The following is a 16,054-nucleotide window of genomic DNA, read 5'->3' as shown; positions in this document are numbered from 1 at the left end:
TCATCTCCCGAATCAGCGCAACGAACTTCTTCCTTAACTCCTTTCTAACCGTCACTAGAAAATACTTGTCAAGAAACAATTCCTGAAAAGTCTCCCAGCCCAATCCCTCAATGACGCGAGTACTGTGATCAACTTCCACCACATACCCGCCACGCCCCTGAGCTGTGAAGTGGCAAGTCTAACCCTCGTGTCCTCATCTTCAATCTGCAACACCCTGAATGTCCTTAAGATTTGATCCACCCACTGGATTGCCTCCAAGGAACCCGATTTGCCCAAAAACAAAGGAGGTTTTTACTCCATGAAGCCAAACAAAATAGTCCAAGCCCGATCCTTAACAACATCTCCCGTCGACTCAAACTCGTCATCCATCATGTCTACACTCTACAATGACACAAAAACGAGTGATTAACCATACCCATGAAATTAATTACTCAACTTAAACACTAATACCATTTTATGACACCAAACTACTAAGATATCGAAACAGACAAAATGGCTCCCAACGTGGAGACCCTACAAGGTAGATTCTCCCTTCACAAGGCATGAACCCTACAAAATAAGGATGTATCTAAGGACACTATGAACTCCAAGAGACAATGTCTTAGCATTAATCTTACCCGACCGAGCAAGATCAGTGCATGAAGGTAAAACATGAAATAAGGTATACATAAAGCCATCGCATGATGTCACTACCATTATGTTAAGCACATAAGATAAATTCATTTACACGCGTAGGCATACTAAACATTCAACATACAGCACATCAACAAGTCTATATACTTCTACAAGTGATAGACAATCTATGTAAAACATATTCTGTCACAAGACAAGTAAATAAAAATTTAAAACAAATAGCATAATTAGCAACTAGCATGCTCTCAAGAAAAATAAGTGCATCTAACAGTTCATGAAACCCATGATGAGAAGCTTCGTGCCTCTCTCATATCTTATTAGCTGTCTAAGTCCAAGACACAACGAGTGGTGAGGAAGAAGGATCAATCATCTTCAAGCACTCATGACAAAACACAACTGGCCAAATGAATGTACAAAACACAAGGCATAAAAGGCTAAACAAACATATAGGCAATGTTAAGATATATAAGAATTGCTTTTAAACACTTAAGCACATAAGCATATAAGTACCGAAATCATGTTAACTTATACAGCAAAAACATTAACACCTAAGAATATAAACATACAAGCATGCATGTTAAACAAAAGATACTTCTAAACACTTAAGCAAATAAGCACATAAACATGTGAATGCATCAAAGCATGTCAACGAGATGCATAATGTAACACCCCCACATTTTCCACGCATAAGTTGATCAGGCTTATACACGAAAAATGAGGGATATCAAAAATAATTGGTAATATACAAGCATGGAATACAAAATGATAATAATAGAAGAACTTAGACAGGAAAGGAAAACTAAATGATAAAACGTCAATCCATCCTTTATTAAATACAATACTCCTTTATACAACTTAGAAATCCTATGTCAAGGATCCCTAAATATAAACCTGAAAGTTTAACGTCAGAAGTCAATAAAACTGAAATCAAAGTAATACATAAAACTTCTACCTTGAACGAGACCGTAAGAGTAGATTAGTTCGGATGGTGGACCCACATTGCTAAGCCTCAACCTTGAAACGGGTACTGACCGTGTCCATAAATAACAACAATGGTGGGTCAACCCCACGAGCAAGTCCCCTCTACTATAACCTAAATCAGAGAATCAAACAAATTAATCATTAATAATCGGAAGTATACTATACCTGTATACACCCTAATGAAACTACACAATGTATAATATGACCTCAACCAGAATAGACGGTGATCACTTAGACTCACACGAGGTGGTTAAGTGTCTCCTTTCCCTACCTGGGAAATTAGCTATTAATATATGGTGCACGGTACTGACAACACAAATCATGAGTCCTACACAGTGGTAACACATCTCAAGGTACTAATGAATATACTAAGCATATCACTTAAGCAACACATGCCAATAATATTAAACCACATACCCCGACAGTCACACAGCTATCTATGGCAGCGAATGCATAAGGTATAAATGAGTCTAAACTTATTCGTCAGCTCACACGGTTCTATATGGCAACACATCCATATAATATAAATGCGACTTAAGTTATTAAGCAGTCCACTTACTACCTGAAATGCACACAGCATAACAATAATGATTCATATGTCATTAACAACATAAATAATCCTGTAATGTATAACGGACAAATTATAGAAATCACATCATGTAATCATTTCATTTAACATTAAATAATAACACAATTTATATTCAAATATGTCATTGCATTAATTTCATCTGTTTCATAGCGATCCATACTGTAAATGATACAATTATTGTTTAGAAATATTAATCGGACCTAATAATAATTAACGGGTAAAAAATAATAATTTAAAGTCCTGTTAATCCCGAAAAAATCAACCCGAGGCCCAAAAATGCAAGTTGAAGGTTCTGGAAATTACAAATCAGTCCCTAGGGGTATTCTGGACTTTTCCAGCTACTGCAGAGACCCCACACGTGTCCTCACGCGCCTCCTAGAGCTTCCTACACGCGCCGCCACCTTCTTCACATGCGCACGTGCTTACACGTACGCCCACGCGCGTCTGGCATTAGCCACGCGCACGCACGCGCTGCCACGCGCGCACTAATGGTTTCTGCTGATGTGGCGCGTGTTGGTTGGTTGGTTGTACCGCGTCTCTGTGGGCGCGCTACACTGGATTGATCTAATGATCATCCTTTAATCCAACGGTTACTGATCCGGATGTATTGTAGTACCATGGACTGTGATGCGCCAGATCAATCTGATTCTTCCAATGACCAGGATGTGCGCGCACACTAACCTACAGTGCGCCGTATCACACCAGATCATTTCGGTCATCTTCCTCACTGCCGGCGGCCGGAAACCTCGCCGGAGTTTCGCCGGAAATTACAGATAATCCCTGAAAATTCTAGAAAATTCTAAAAAAATCCCTAAAGCCTTTAATAATTATTGTTAACTATAATTAATTACATAGGCTAATAAAATAATATCTAACCCCTTAAATAATTAATATTTCCCTAATTTAATAAACTAAAATTAATAATTTATTAAAATCCTAGCATTTTCTCTATGCTCCAAAATAATCTAAATACATTAAATAATTAATTTATGGATTCAAATGGGAAAAGTAGATAATAAGTTGCCTTAAGGATTTGAAACAAATCCGCCGGTTGCGCGTAGTCGGGTAAAATCACCTACGCCGGTCTAAGCTCTTCTCTCTCTCTTTTCCTTTCACTCTTCTAGAATAGCTCACTGTTATTTTTGCTCTTCTACTTACGTGAGTTTTTTTTCCTTCAAATGGTAAGTTAGCTAACTATTATATATACACTGACTTATATAATATATATAATACAAATATCTAACTTATATTAACTATCCAAACATTCCTACCTACATTACTTTATGGCCATGCAAGCTAAGTCCAACAATTGCCATAAAATTCTACCCGAGTAAATGAAATCCAATCCTAATATCAACTTTACATCATGACATTGCTTTATTACTATTATTATTATTATACTATAATACAAATGTAATACTTTAATTAACTAATATTAATTAATATAAAACATAACCAATAAAATTTCTAAACTAACATTATATAATATATAGAATATAAAAATCAATATTACGTGCACAAATAAATAAAATTAATTTAATAATTTAACATACACAATTTATAGGTGAATAAATCTACTCATTAAATATACAGAATTAATTTAAATAAACTCTTTAAAAATACGGGGTATTACATTCTCCCCCCCTAATAAAGGAATTTCGTCCCCGAAATTCACTACTTACCTGTATGAAAGAGCTCGGGATACTTGGCACGGATAATATCTTCCCGTTCCCAAGTAGACTCTGTCTCACTATGATGACTCCACTATACACGTACTAATGGAATAGTCTTCGTGCGCAGTATCTGATTCCTACAATCGAGAATACAGTAAGGTTGTTCTAAATAGGTTGCATCGGGTTGCAACTGAATCTCACCCACATCAATGTGTTGATATCTGTCTTCTTCCCGTAGAAATTTTCGCAGCATCGATACATGAAAGACATTATGTACCCTATGAAGATTATCTGGTAAAGCCAGACGATAAGCTATTGCTCCAATTCGATCTGTAATCATAAAAGGACCCATAAAACGAGGCGATAACTTACCCTTTGACCCAAACCGCATTACTCCCTTCATGGGAGAAACTTTAAGTAACACCTGATCACCAACCTTAAACTCCAAAACATGAGTTCGATGGTCGGCATAACTTTTCTGTCTGCTTTGAGCTGTACGCATCCGATCCCTAATGATAGCGATCTTTTCTAACGTGTCCTTAATAAATTCAGGACCCAAAAAGCTCTTCTCACCAACTCCAAGCCAACAAACAGGAGACCTACTTGGTCTATCGTACAAAGCCTTAAATGGCGCCATACCAATAGTTTTCTGATAACTATTGTTGTAAACAAACTCTGAAAGCGGCAAATATTCCTCTCAATTGCCCTTAAAACCAAGAACACAAGCCCGCAACATGTCTTCTAAAATCTGATTGACTCGCTCAGTCTGTCCGTCTGTCTGAGGATGATAGGCAGTGCTAAGATAAAGTTCTGTACCCAAATCTTGCTGAAAGCTCTTCCAAAATCCTGATACAAAATTCGGATCTCTATCTGATACGATGGACAATGGTATGCCATGGAGTTTCACCATTTCTGCAATATAAAGCTTAGCATACTGTTATGACGTAAAGTTTGAACGAATAGGCAGAAAATGAGCGGACTTGGTCAATCTATCAACAATGACCCAAATAGAATTGTGATTATGATGTGAAGTATGTAATCCGTCTATGAAGTCCGTAGAAATACTCTCCCATTTCCACTCTAGTATGGGAAGTGGCTGTAAAGATCCTGGTGGTCTCTGATGATCAATCTTAACCATCTGACAAGTGCTACATTTAGAGACAAAGATAGCTATATCTCTCTACATACCGGCCCACCAAAACTGGCGTTTCATGTCCTGATACATCTTGTATCCCCCTAGATTTACAGAGAACTGAGAAGTGTGTGTCTCTCTCATCACAACATTTCTCAAATTGTCAGCTAAAGGAATAATTAAACGTCCCTTGTACCTCAATCCTCTATCGGTACCCATGGAATAAAAAGGAACATCACCTGAAGCTAACTCCAAAACCCGATCAATACACTGTTGATCTGTGAGTTGAGCTTTAATGACCTGGTGAATGATAGAAGGAGTTACTACCACGCATGCCATAAAAGCGTCTGTTAACTCATCAACAGCCTTCAAAGCATCCCACTCTGTTGCAAACAAAGCTGAAAGGCTGACATAGGGTCGGCGGCTGAGTGCATCTGCTACTACATTCACTTTCCCTGGATGATATTGAATAGAGAAGTGATAATCTTTCACGAACTCTAACCATCTGCGCTGTCTCATATTCAGTTCCCTCTGGGTGAACAAATACTGTAAACTCTTATGATCACTAAACAATCAAAAAGTTTCCCCCAAAAGATAATGCCTCCATATACGCAAGGCAAAAACCACTGCTACTAACTCCAAATCGTGAGTTAGGTAATTAAGCTCATGAGTCTTAAGCTTCCGGGACCCATAAGAAACTGGTCGCTTTTCTTGCATCAACACACAACCTAAACCCTTCAAAAAAGCGTCGATATATACTAAATACTCGATTCCACTCTGAGGTGTGGCTAAGATAGGTGCAGATGTTAACTTACTCTTTAATTCAGTAAAAGCAGTCTGACAAGAATCATCCCACACAAATGGTACATTCTTCTTGGTCAGATGAGTAAGTGGACCCGCAATTTTGGAAAATCCCTGGATGAACCTGCGGTAATACCCTGCCAATCCCAGAAAATTGTGAACCTCTGTCGGTGAGGTAGGTAGTCCCCACTCCATAACTATCGCAACCTTGGCTGGATCTACTGCTAACCCTTCTTCTGACACTACATGGCCCAGAAATTTAACCTCTTTCTACCAAAATTCGCACTTCTCAAACTTTGCAAACAACTGATGTTCTCAAAGTGTCTACAAGATGGTGCGTAAATGTCTGGCATGGTCCTTCTCCGACTTAGAGTAGACCAGAATATCATCGATGAACACAATGACAAACTGATCTAAGTACTCTCTGAATACTCTATTCATCAGGTCCATAAAGATAGCTGGGGCATTAGTTAAGCCGAAAGGCATAACACGAAACTCATAAGATCCGTACCTTGTGAGAAATGCTGTCTTTGGAACATCTTGTTCTTTGACTCGTAGCTGATGATAACCAGATCTCAAATCTATCTTCGAGAAGTAAGTAGCTCACTTCAACTGATCAAACAGGTCATCAATTCTGGGCAATGGGTACTTATTGCGAATAGTGACCTTGTTCAGTTCTCTGTAATCAATATAAAGACGAAGAGATCCATCCTTCTTCTTAACAAACAATACTGGTGCTCCCCATGGTGAAGTACTCCTGTGAATAAATCCCTAGCTGAGCAACTGTTGAATTTGATCTTTCAACTCTCGTATCTCCATTGGTGCCATTCTATATGGCGCCTTAGCAATAGGCGTAGTACCTGGAGCTAAATCAATGACGAAGTCTATCTCCCGACTCGGTGGCAAGTCTAGAATTTCCTGGAATACATCTTGAAATTCTTGCACTACCGGGATACTGTCAAGAGATACTGTAGTCTCTTCCTGTGAGTCCTCCTCAATAAAGAATAAATAAGTGCCAGGCCCTCTATCAGGTTGTGGTACAACAAGAAGATACATCTCCTGTCCTGGTATAGCAAATACAATAGATTTTTCGTAACAGTTAACCTGAGCATGGTACTGAGATAACCAGTCCATCCCAAGTATAACATCATAAGAATGCATATCTAAAACTAACAAATTTGCAAGAAATCGAAGCCGGCCCATATCTATAAGAACATCACCGCCACACTCTCGTAAAATTGCGCTAACTCCCAATGGTGTATAAATATTGAGAGGTTGGTCACAAAACTGAGTCGTCATACCAGATAAGATAACAAAAGATCTAGACACAAAAGAATGTGATGCACCAGTGTCAAACAGTATACGAGCAGATCTACCATGTATAGAAAACATACCCTCAATAGCCTGAGGAGACTGCACATTATATGGCATGATGTTATATACCCTGCCATGCTGCAACTATTGTGGAGGTTGTCCCTGAGGAAGTGGTGGTGCTGGAAGTGTCAGAAAGTTCTAAACTTGGCCACGTGGTATCTGTGGGGCCGGTAAAGGTAAGGGCTGATTAGGTCTCTGCTGCCCATACTGTCCCTGCTTAGCTTTGGGACACATCTTGGCTAGATGCCTAATCTCCCTATAGTGATAACAACGTCCCTGAAAGGACCTATCTGCCTCCTTTGTTGATTTCCCAAAAACTGTTTTTGTCCAGTTTGAGGTACCCCAACTTGTCTACCCTGATTAGGAACCCTATCTCTCTGCACCTCTGTGTTTCCTTTGTTTTTCTTCCAAGGTTGATGTCCTTGAACTCTGCCCCGGTCATTAAACTTGGTACCACTACTGCTTCCCCTCTCCACTGTCTGGTGAGTGAAGTCTTAGTCAGCTCGCTTATCTCCCTTGGATTTCCGGTAATCACTCCTTATCTGGCAGTGCTGTAAAGCGGCATTAACCACCTATATGTAAGTAGTACATTGAGGACTACCTACGATCACCATTTTAATTGGCCATATTAACCCCTTAACAAAACGGTCTCTCTTCTTTTCTTCAGTATTCACCTCCTCTAGTGCGAATAAAGACAAATTAATGAACCTCTGTTCATATTCGGCCACAGTCATATCCCCCTGTTGTAGATCCAGAAATTCGGTCTTTATTGTAGATCTTATTGACAAGGGAAAATACTTGCTATCAAAGCGAGTCTGAAATTCAGCATATATCAATCTGGTCCTCTCTTCAATGGTAGTGATAGACTCTCACCACTGCAACGCATTGCCTATCAGCATAAAAGTAGCTAACATCTGTTTTTGCACTTCAGTACAGACTTCCATCCGAAGATGACGTTCACTCTCCTGTTTCCACTGATATGCTAACATGACATCTGTAGACCTTGCAAATGATGGTGGATTCCCTCTGATGAACGAGTGACGAGTTTTGTCCCATGACATTGGCTGTGCGACTGGTTCAGGAACAGGTGCCATCTGAGGAAGTTGTTGGTTTCATAGAGCAGATGCTACTTCTGCTGCTACAGCTCGTGCAATGATATCAGCAATTTGAGGAGAAAATTCCTGATTCTCATCTTGATTTGGGGAAATACTACGATTTCTGTTCGCACTCCTTGTCCCACGTCTAACCATCCTTCTGTCGTATTAGCAAAATCTAACGTCAGTACATTATAATGGACCGACTAAAAGAGTACAAAAAACTCTAAGACTTAGGCTCTAGTTATTAGAATACACAATGCGGAAGTATAGTAACCACAGATCCCTAAGACACTTGAATCTGGAAAGCTCTGATACCAACTGTAACACCCCCACATTTTCTACGCATAAGTTGATCAGGCTTATACACGAAAAATGAGGGATATCAAAAACAATTGGTAATATACAAGCATGGAATACAAAATGATAATAATAGAAGAACTTAGACAGGAAAGGAAAACTAAATGATAAAACATCCATCCATCCTTTATTAAATACAATACTCCTTTATACAACTTGGAAATTCTATGTCAAGGATCCCTAAATATAAACCTGAAAGTTCAACGTCGGAAGTCAATAAAACTGAAATCAAAGTAATACATAAAACTTTTACCCTGAACGAGACCGTAAGAGTAGATTAGTTCGGATGGTGGTCCCACACTGCTAAGCCTCAACCTTGAAACGGGTACTGACCGTGTCCTTAAATAACAACAATGGTGGGTCAACCCCATGAGCAAGTCCTCTCTACTATGACCCAAATCAGAGAATCAAACAAATTAATCATTAATAATTGGAAGTATACTATACCTGTATACACCCTAATGAAACTACACAATGTATAATATGACCTCAACCAGAATAGACGGTGATCACTTAGACTCACATGAGGTGGTTAAGTGTCTCCTTTCCCTACCTGGGAAATTAGCTATTAATACATGGTGAATGGGTACTGACAACACAGACTATGAGTCCTACACAGTGGTACCACATCTCAAGGTACTAATGAATATACTGAGCATATCACTTAGGCAACATATGCCAATAATATTAAACCACATACCCCGACAGTCACACAGCTGTCTATGGCAGCGAATGCATAAGGTATAAATGAGTCTAAACTTATTAGTCAGCTCACATGGTTCTATATGGCAACACATCCATATAATATAAATGCGACTTAAGTTATTAAGCAGTCCACTTACTACCTGAATTGCACAAAGCATAACAATAATGATTCATATGTCATTAATAACATAAATAATCCTGTAATGTATAACGGACAATTTATAGGAATCACATCATGTAATCATTTCATTTAACATTAAATAATAACACAATTTATATTCAAATATGTCATTACATTAATTACATCTGTTTCATAGCGATCGATACTGTAAATGATACAATTAATGTTTAGAAATATTAATCGGACCTAATAGTAATTAACGGGTAAAAAATAATAATTTAAAGTCCCGTTAATCCCAAAAATATCAACCCGAGGCCCAAAAATGCAAGTTGAAGGTTCTGGAAATTATAAATCAGTCCCTAGGGGTATTCTAGACTTTTCTAGCTGCTGCAGAGACCCTACACGCGCCCTCACGTGCCTCCTAGAGCTTCCTACACGCGCTGCCACCTTCCTCACACGCGTACGCGCTTACACGCGCCGCCATGCGCGTCTGGCATCAGCCACTCGCGCACACGCGCTGCCACGTGCGCACTAATGGTTCCTGCTGATGTGACGCGTGCTGGTTGGTTGGTTGTATCGTGTCTCTGTGGGCGCGCTACACTGGATTGATCTAATGATCATCCTTTAATCCAATGGTTACTGATCCGGATGTATTGCAGTAACATAGAATGCGATGCACCGGATCAATTTGATTCTTCCGTGACCAGGATGCGCGCGCACACTAACCTACAATACGCCGCATCACACCGGATCACTCCGGTCATCTTCCTCACTGCTGGCGGCGGGAAATCTCGTTAGAGTTTCACCGGAAATTACAGAAAAATCCCGAAAAATTCTATAAAATTCTAAAAAAAATCCCTAAATCCTTTAATAATTATTTTTAGCTATAATTAATTACATAGGCTAATAAAATAATATCTAACCCCTTAAATAATTAATATTTCCGTAATTTAATAAACCAAAATTAATAATTTATTAAAATCCTAGCATATTCTTTATGCTCCAAAATAATCTAAATACATTAAATAATTAATTTATGGATTCAAATGGGAAAAGTAGATAACAACTTGCCTTAAGGATTTGAAACAAATCCGCCGGTTGTGCGTAGCCGGGTAAAATCACCTACGCCGGTCCAAGCTCCTCTCTCTCTCTTTTCCTTTCACTCTTCTAGAATAGCTCACTGTTATTTTTACTCTTCTACTTACGTGAGGTTTTTCCTTCAAATGGTAAGTTAGCTAACTATTATATATACACTAACTTATATAATATATATCATACAAATATCTAACTTATATTAACTATCCAAACATTCCTACCTACATTACTTTAAGGCCATGTAAGCTAAGTCCAACAATTGCCATAAAATTCTACCCTAGTAAATGAAATCCAATCCTAATATCAACTTTACATCATGACATTGCTTTAGTATTATTATTATTATTATTATTATTATACTATAATACAAATGTAATACTTTAATTAACTAATATTAATTAATATAAAACATAACCAATAAAATTTCTAAACTAACTTTATATAATATATAGAACATAAAATCAATATTACGTGCACAAATAAATAAAATTAATTTAATAATTTAACATACACAATTTATAGGTGAATAAATCTACTCATTAAATATACAGAATTAATTTAAATAAACTCTTTAAACATACGGGGTATTACACATAAAATGAACCCAAACCCATCGTCTATGGTTTTTGAACCCAGATGCTCTGATACCACCTATGACGACCCTAGTTTTTCAAACTTGGTGCATCAGTGATGACTCGAAAGATGACCCAATATTGGATCCTAAATGCTGAACGAAAGACAAAACTATGGTTTCTAGAGATGTATGTCATCCCTAAGACGCCAACGTAACTTCCTACGAAGCTACGGAACTCAAAAGGAAAAAAAAAAAAAAAAACATTTTAAGCTAAAATTCTTAAATAAAATAATATTACAAGATACAAATAAAGCTCTGGATGATGAATAGAAAGAATAATTATAAATGTACATAGATATTTGTTTTCCACCAAAAGAAAAAGAAGATTAGAAATAAGCAATAACAATCGATTCTGCAATCAACAAATCATCTATCAAACCATGTGAACCAGATTTTATGTAATTTGGTGTACTTTAAATAAAAATAATTGATAGGTATATATAAGGATTACACATTAAACCATTAAAGATAAAAGTCAAAACTTCCACTATAAACAGATCAGGGTTTCAGCGAAATAGTTTGAGAGAGAGAAAGAGGGAGAGTTAAATTAAGATTTGATTTACATTCATTTGGGTTGACCCGGTAAGCATTTAAGTTTTTAAATTTTTATTATTTTCTATTTTAGGGACACTTGTCACATTACTTTTGCAATACATCAGGGGTAAGCATATACTTCCTACTCATCGGTGAGTAGGCAAGTATTGTTCATATTATAATGGACAATGCTTGAGTAGTCCGTCTAAGAGGATGAAATTCATCCTCCATCTGATGTGGTCCAACGTCATTGGAACATGTGTCTAAAAAAATAAAAAAAATTAAAAATTAAAGATGGACATTACCCATTTTTTACGAGTTAAACCGTTTTTTTTTTTTTTTTTTTTTTTTTTTTTTTTTCCCTTCTACAACACGATCATCTGTCTTCATCTCTCTCTTCACAGCAAAACAAATCTCTCTCCATCTCCATATCCAACCTCTATCTGAAACCCTAGTTTCCACCTTGCACTGCATGCCGCCGCCACCACCTTCCTCCACTGCTTGTGGTTGCCTCCATTTTAAAACCCTACGAGTCTCTAAAACCCTAAGTATATAGTCTTCAATAAGTGTAAAATCTTTATAATTTCACACGGAATAGTATAATAGAAAACTATGTATATACTTTTAAAAACCTAAAAGTTTTAGTCAAGCCCTATGAATTGTTTATTTATTGCTTGGTTAACAGGTCTTTCTAAATTTTTTTATCTCTATTTTCATCACTTTCAATTCGACTGCTTATGGAATTTTATCAATTCATAGGGTAGTATGCCTAGCAATCCAATATTACATATAGAGTTCATGCAAAATATGATAATGGCAAAAAAAAAAAAAAAAAAGGATAATTATTTCTTCTATGATTTCTATAGAATTTTGATATTTTTTTCTCTTTACTAAAAAGTGAATGATTATTTTGTTTTGGAGTCAAAAATAATTATTTATTTATGGAGCAAGTTTGGACAATGAATGATTATTTATTTACTATTTTCTACAAAATTATGAGTTTTTATTTTTATCTATGTTCAGAGCCGACCCTCACCCAAGACGACTAAAGCGGTCGCTTAGGGCCTCAAAAATTAAGGGGTCTCAAAATTTATAGGCCCATAAATGATGGGCCACAAAAAATATATATATATATTGTAATCAAATGCAGCAAATAATTTAACGGACAAAATTTATAGGCCATGAATGATGCCCCACCAAATAAATAAAAAAAATTTGTAACCAAAAGTTCGCATAGGGCCGGCCCTGTATATGTTTAGTTAATTGAGATTTGCATTGCGGTAAGACCAAAAGAAGAAAAAGAAGAAGGGAGAGAATTGCTTTGCTGTGGATAGAACGGACAAAATTTATAGGCCATGAATGATGCGCCACCAAATAAATAAAAAAAATTTGTAACCAAAAGTTCGCATAGGGCCGGCCCTGTATATGTTTAGTTAATTGAGATTTGCATTGCGGTAAGACCAAAAGAAGAAAAAGAAGAAGAGAGAGAATTGCTTTGCTGTGGATAGAGAAAGGAAGATAGAGGAGAGTTTGGTCCGCCGGTATCTTATCGTGTTTAAGAAGGAAAGAAAACAAAGAAAAAGAAAAGGAAAGACAAACGGTTTAATCTGTAAGGGTAACGCCCATCTTTAATTTATTTTTTATTTTTTTAAACGTGTATCAATGACATTGGATCACATTAAATAGAGAATGAACAATGACAATGGAGCACGACAGAACTTCATCCTCCAAAATGGAGGATGCAAACATTGTCCTATTATAATCACTTTAATTAAGTAACTTTTTTTCACCGAATATCTTTTAACTTTCCAAAATTTTAAACTTCAAATTTTTCATAAAGTTAATTTGGCAAGTGGGGTAGGTGTAGTAGACTAATAATTGGTTTTCTTGGAAGCCAAGATTTTATTTTTCATTTTTGAAAGAGCTAATGCTGCTGCGTGTGCATAGTGTGTGGTTGATAATTTCAGACCTAATTAAATGTTCATTCTCTTTGACTCAGACTTCTCTTGCTAACTCCCCCTATCTACAGATTTGTGATTGCTCTCGTCTTTCATCCCCAACTAAATAGATGTCATTGTTTATGCTCTACTTCTCATCATTTTTCTAGATTTCGAAAACCCTAATTTGTTGAACATTTCTTATTTACCCTCTTCCCAAAGACTACCAGGGTAGTATCTACTTTTTACTCTGATCGATCGATTCTGTCCCTGGGTAATTAATTTCATTCCATTTGAGCCATGGCTTTTAAGTTGAATTCGGTTGTTTGTGTTTGGAGGACTGTTTCTTTGGGTCATCTCAATCTCAACAGGGGAAGGCAACTAGGGTATCTTCTTCTTGACAACGGTGGTGGTGGTGGTTGTGGTGGGGGTGTCAAACAACCAATATCCTCCTCCTCCACCTCCTATAGCCCTTCAAGTTGGCCTCTTTGTTCGCGGGGAATAGCAGTCAACTCTTGTTCTTCTTGTAATTCTTGTTTCACTACATCTGCTTCAGAGTTAAGAGGATGGGATAAAACCGCGTAATCATCCACTGTTGTGGTCGATGGCGCCGTGTCTGTTGATACCTTCTCCCAAAGAGGATGATGATCATAAGGATGAGGTGATTGCAGCCATTGCCAAGGAGGTATGTAAAGGTACTGGAGAGGAGGAGGAATTTCATTTTCCAGAGTATTGCTTCTACAGCCTCGCCGAAAGAAAAGTGGTGAGCCTCAACAATGTGAGGAGCAAGAGTAACATTGTCATACCCGATCATGCAATTTGCGTCGGGTCCTCCCACGGATGGCTGGCCTACTTGGATCCTCATGAATGTGCTCTCTTTTTAACCAATCCTCTGGTCTCCCCTGTTCCGCCCACAATCCGCCTTCCTAGGCTTCCTCGGTTCCTTATCCCAGAGTCATGCTCTGATTTTAAAAAGCTTGTCATGTCATGTTCTCCATCTTCTGACAACAACGACTGCACCGTAATGGTGACTATATCATGCAATTGTCATAATCTTGTCTTCTGTAAAGTAGGCGATTCTTCTTGGACTGAGCTAGAAGCCGATCATGAGGTGATTGTGTATTCGAACAAGGATCAGCTGTTCTATTCCAGGAACTACTACGACGGATCAAAATTTGCAGCTTGGGATCTTCGCAATTCTTGTTCCCCACATAGAATTGATATCGACTCGGCCTTCGCTTATGGGATGCCCGACTACCCGGAGTCAGAAAAGAAACAAAGAGAGAGATACCTTTATGGGAATTGGCAACACTACCTGGTGGTGGAGTCACATTCTGGGGATGTTTTGCTTGTTTCCAAGTACTGCGATTTTCGATCCCCTTTGAGGACGATTCGGATCGATGTTTATAGGCTCAATGCACCCAAAAGAGGTTGGGACTATGTGACAGACCTTGGTGATGGAGTTGTGTTCGTGGGATTGAACCAAGCCTTCCATTTATCAGCTCTTGATTTCGCTCCTGGGGTATTGATCCCCAATTCTATCTATTTCACTCCTGAGAATGACAAATTAGACTATGAGATGGGTATTTACAACATGAGAGATTTCACAGTCACATCCTTTTTCCCGTCTCATCTCCATCCGTTCAACAAGATTCATCAGCCACCCCCCATTTGGCTCACCCCTAACCCATGGAACAATTAATTTAGTAGTAGTAACAAACTACTATACTATGATCAATTTAAAGCTACCGTAACAATATTTGGAGGATTAACTAGTTGTTGCATATATATTGCGCACTTGATTCTCATCTCTCTCTTGTCCTCTCATATCCAAGAGAGATTTTATATACTATCAACATCTTCTTCTTCAAATTTCTTTTTTATTTATTTTTTGTTTGATTTGTGTGAATATGAAAGAATTGTTTAGAAAATTTTAAATAATTAGCCTTTTAACACTGAAAAAAATCATCACCAATTACTCTCTCAGGCCCGGTAAGATGCCAACATATTCTTGTGATCGCAAAGTCAGCAAATGAAGAAAAAAAAATTACTCAACTACATTTGTTTTACCATATGTACAAATACCACTTTATACATTATATAAGTATATTATTATACCATTCAACATTACCTTTTGAATAAATTTAAAATACCTTTTTTACCCTTTTTTTTTTTTTTTTTTTTTTTTGCATTAGGAAAGAAATCGTTCTAATTCTGGTTAATCTTCTTTCTTATTTTGTTCTTCCCTTTAACTGGTGTATCATTTGTTCTTCTTAGGCTCCAAATATTATCAATAGTTGAAGGATTGTTCGTATTAAAGAGAAAAATTCACAAAAAATTTACAAATTTACCTTTTGATAGATATAAGAATTCTTGTGGTTCTTTTTCTGT

The 16,054-nt window shown here is 37.4% G+C and overlaps 1 protein-coding gene across 1 annotated transcript; it reads left to right on the top strand.

Annotated features, from left to right (window-relative positions):
* Positions 1–14,267: 14,267 nt before the first annotated feature.
* Positions 14,268–15,365, top strand: LOC132272678 (uncharacterized). Its single transcript, XM_059773779.1, has one exon. It carries the CDS (start codon positions 14,268–14,270, stop codon positions 15,363–15,365), a length of 1,098 nt encoding a protein of 365 aa, XP_059629762.1.
* Positions 15,366–16,054: the final 689 nt, after the last annotated feature.

The sequence above is a fragment of the Cornus florida genome, unplaced genomic scaffold (assembly GCF_030987335.1).
Source record: "Cornus florida cultivar Cherokee Brave unplaced genomic scaffold, ASM3098733v1 CherokeeBrave_3.0.0_Hap2_Chr09, whole genome shotgun sequence".
In the NCBI taxonomy this organism is placed as follows: domain Eukaryota; kingdom Viridiplantae; phylum Streptophyta; class Magnoliopsida; order Cornales; family Cornaceae; genus Cornus; species Cornus florida.
The sequence above is the reverse complement of the archived record's forward strand: the minus strand, read 5'-3'. Positions and strand labels throughout refer to the sequence as shown.

What these genes read in the sequence shown, in the direction of transcription:
- LOC132272678 (XM_059773779.1), top strand. Translation starts at nt 14,268, where the DNA reads ATGGCGCCGTGTCTGTTGATACCTTCTCCCAAAGAGGATGATGATCAT.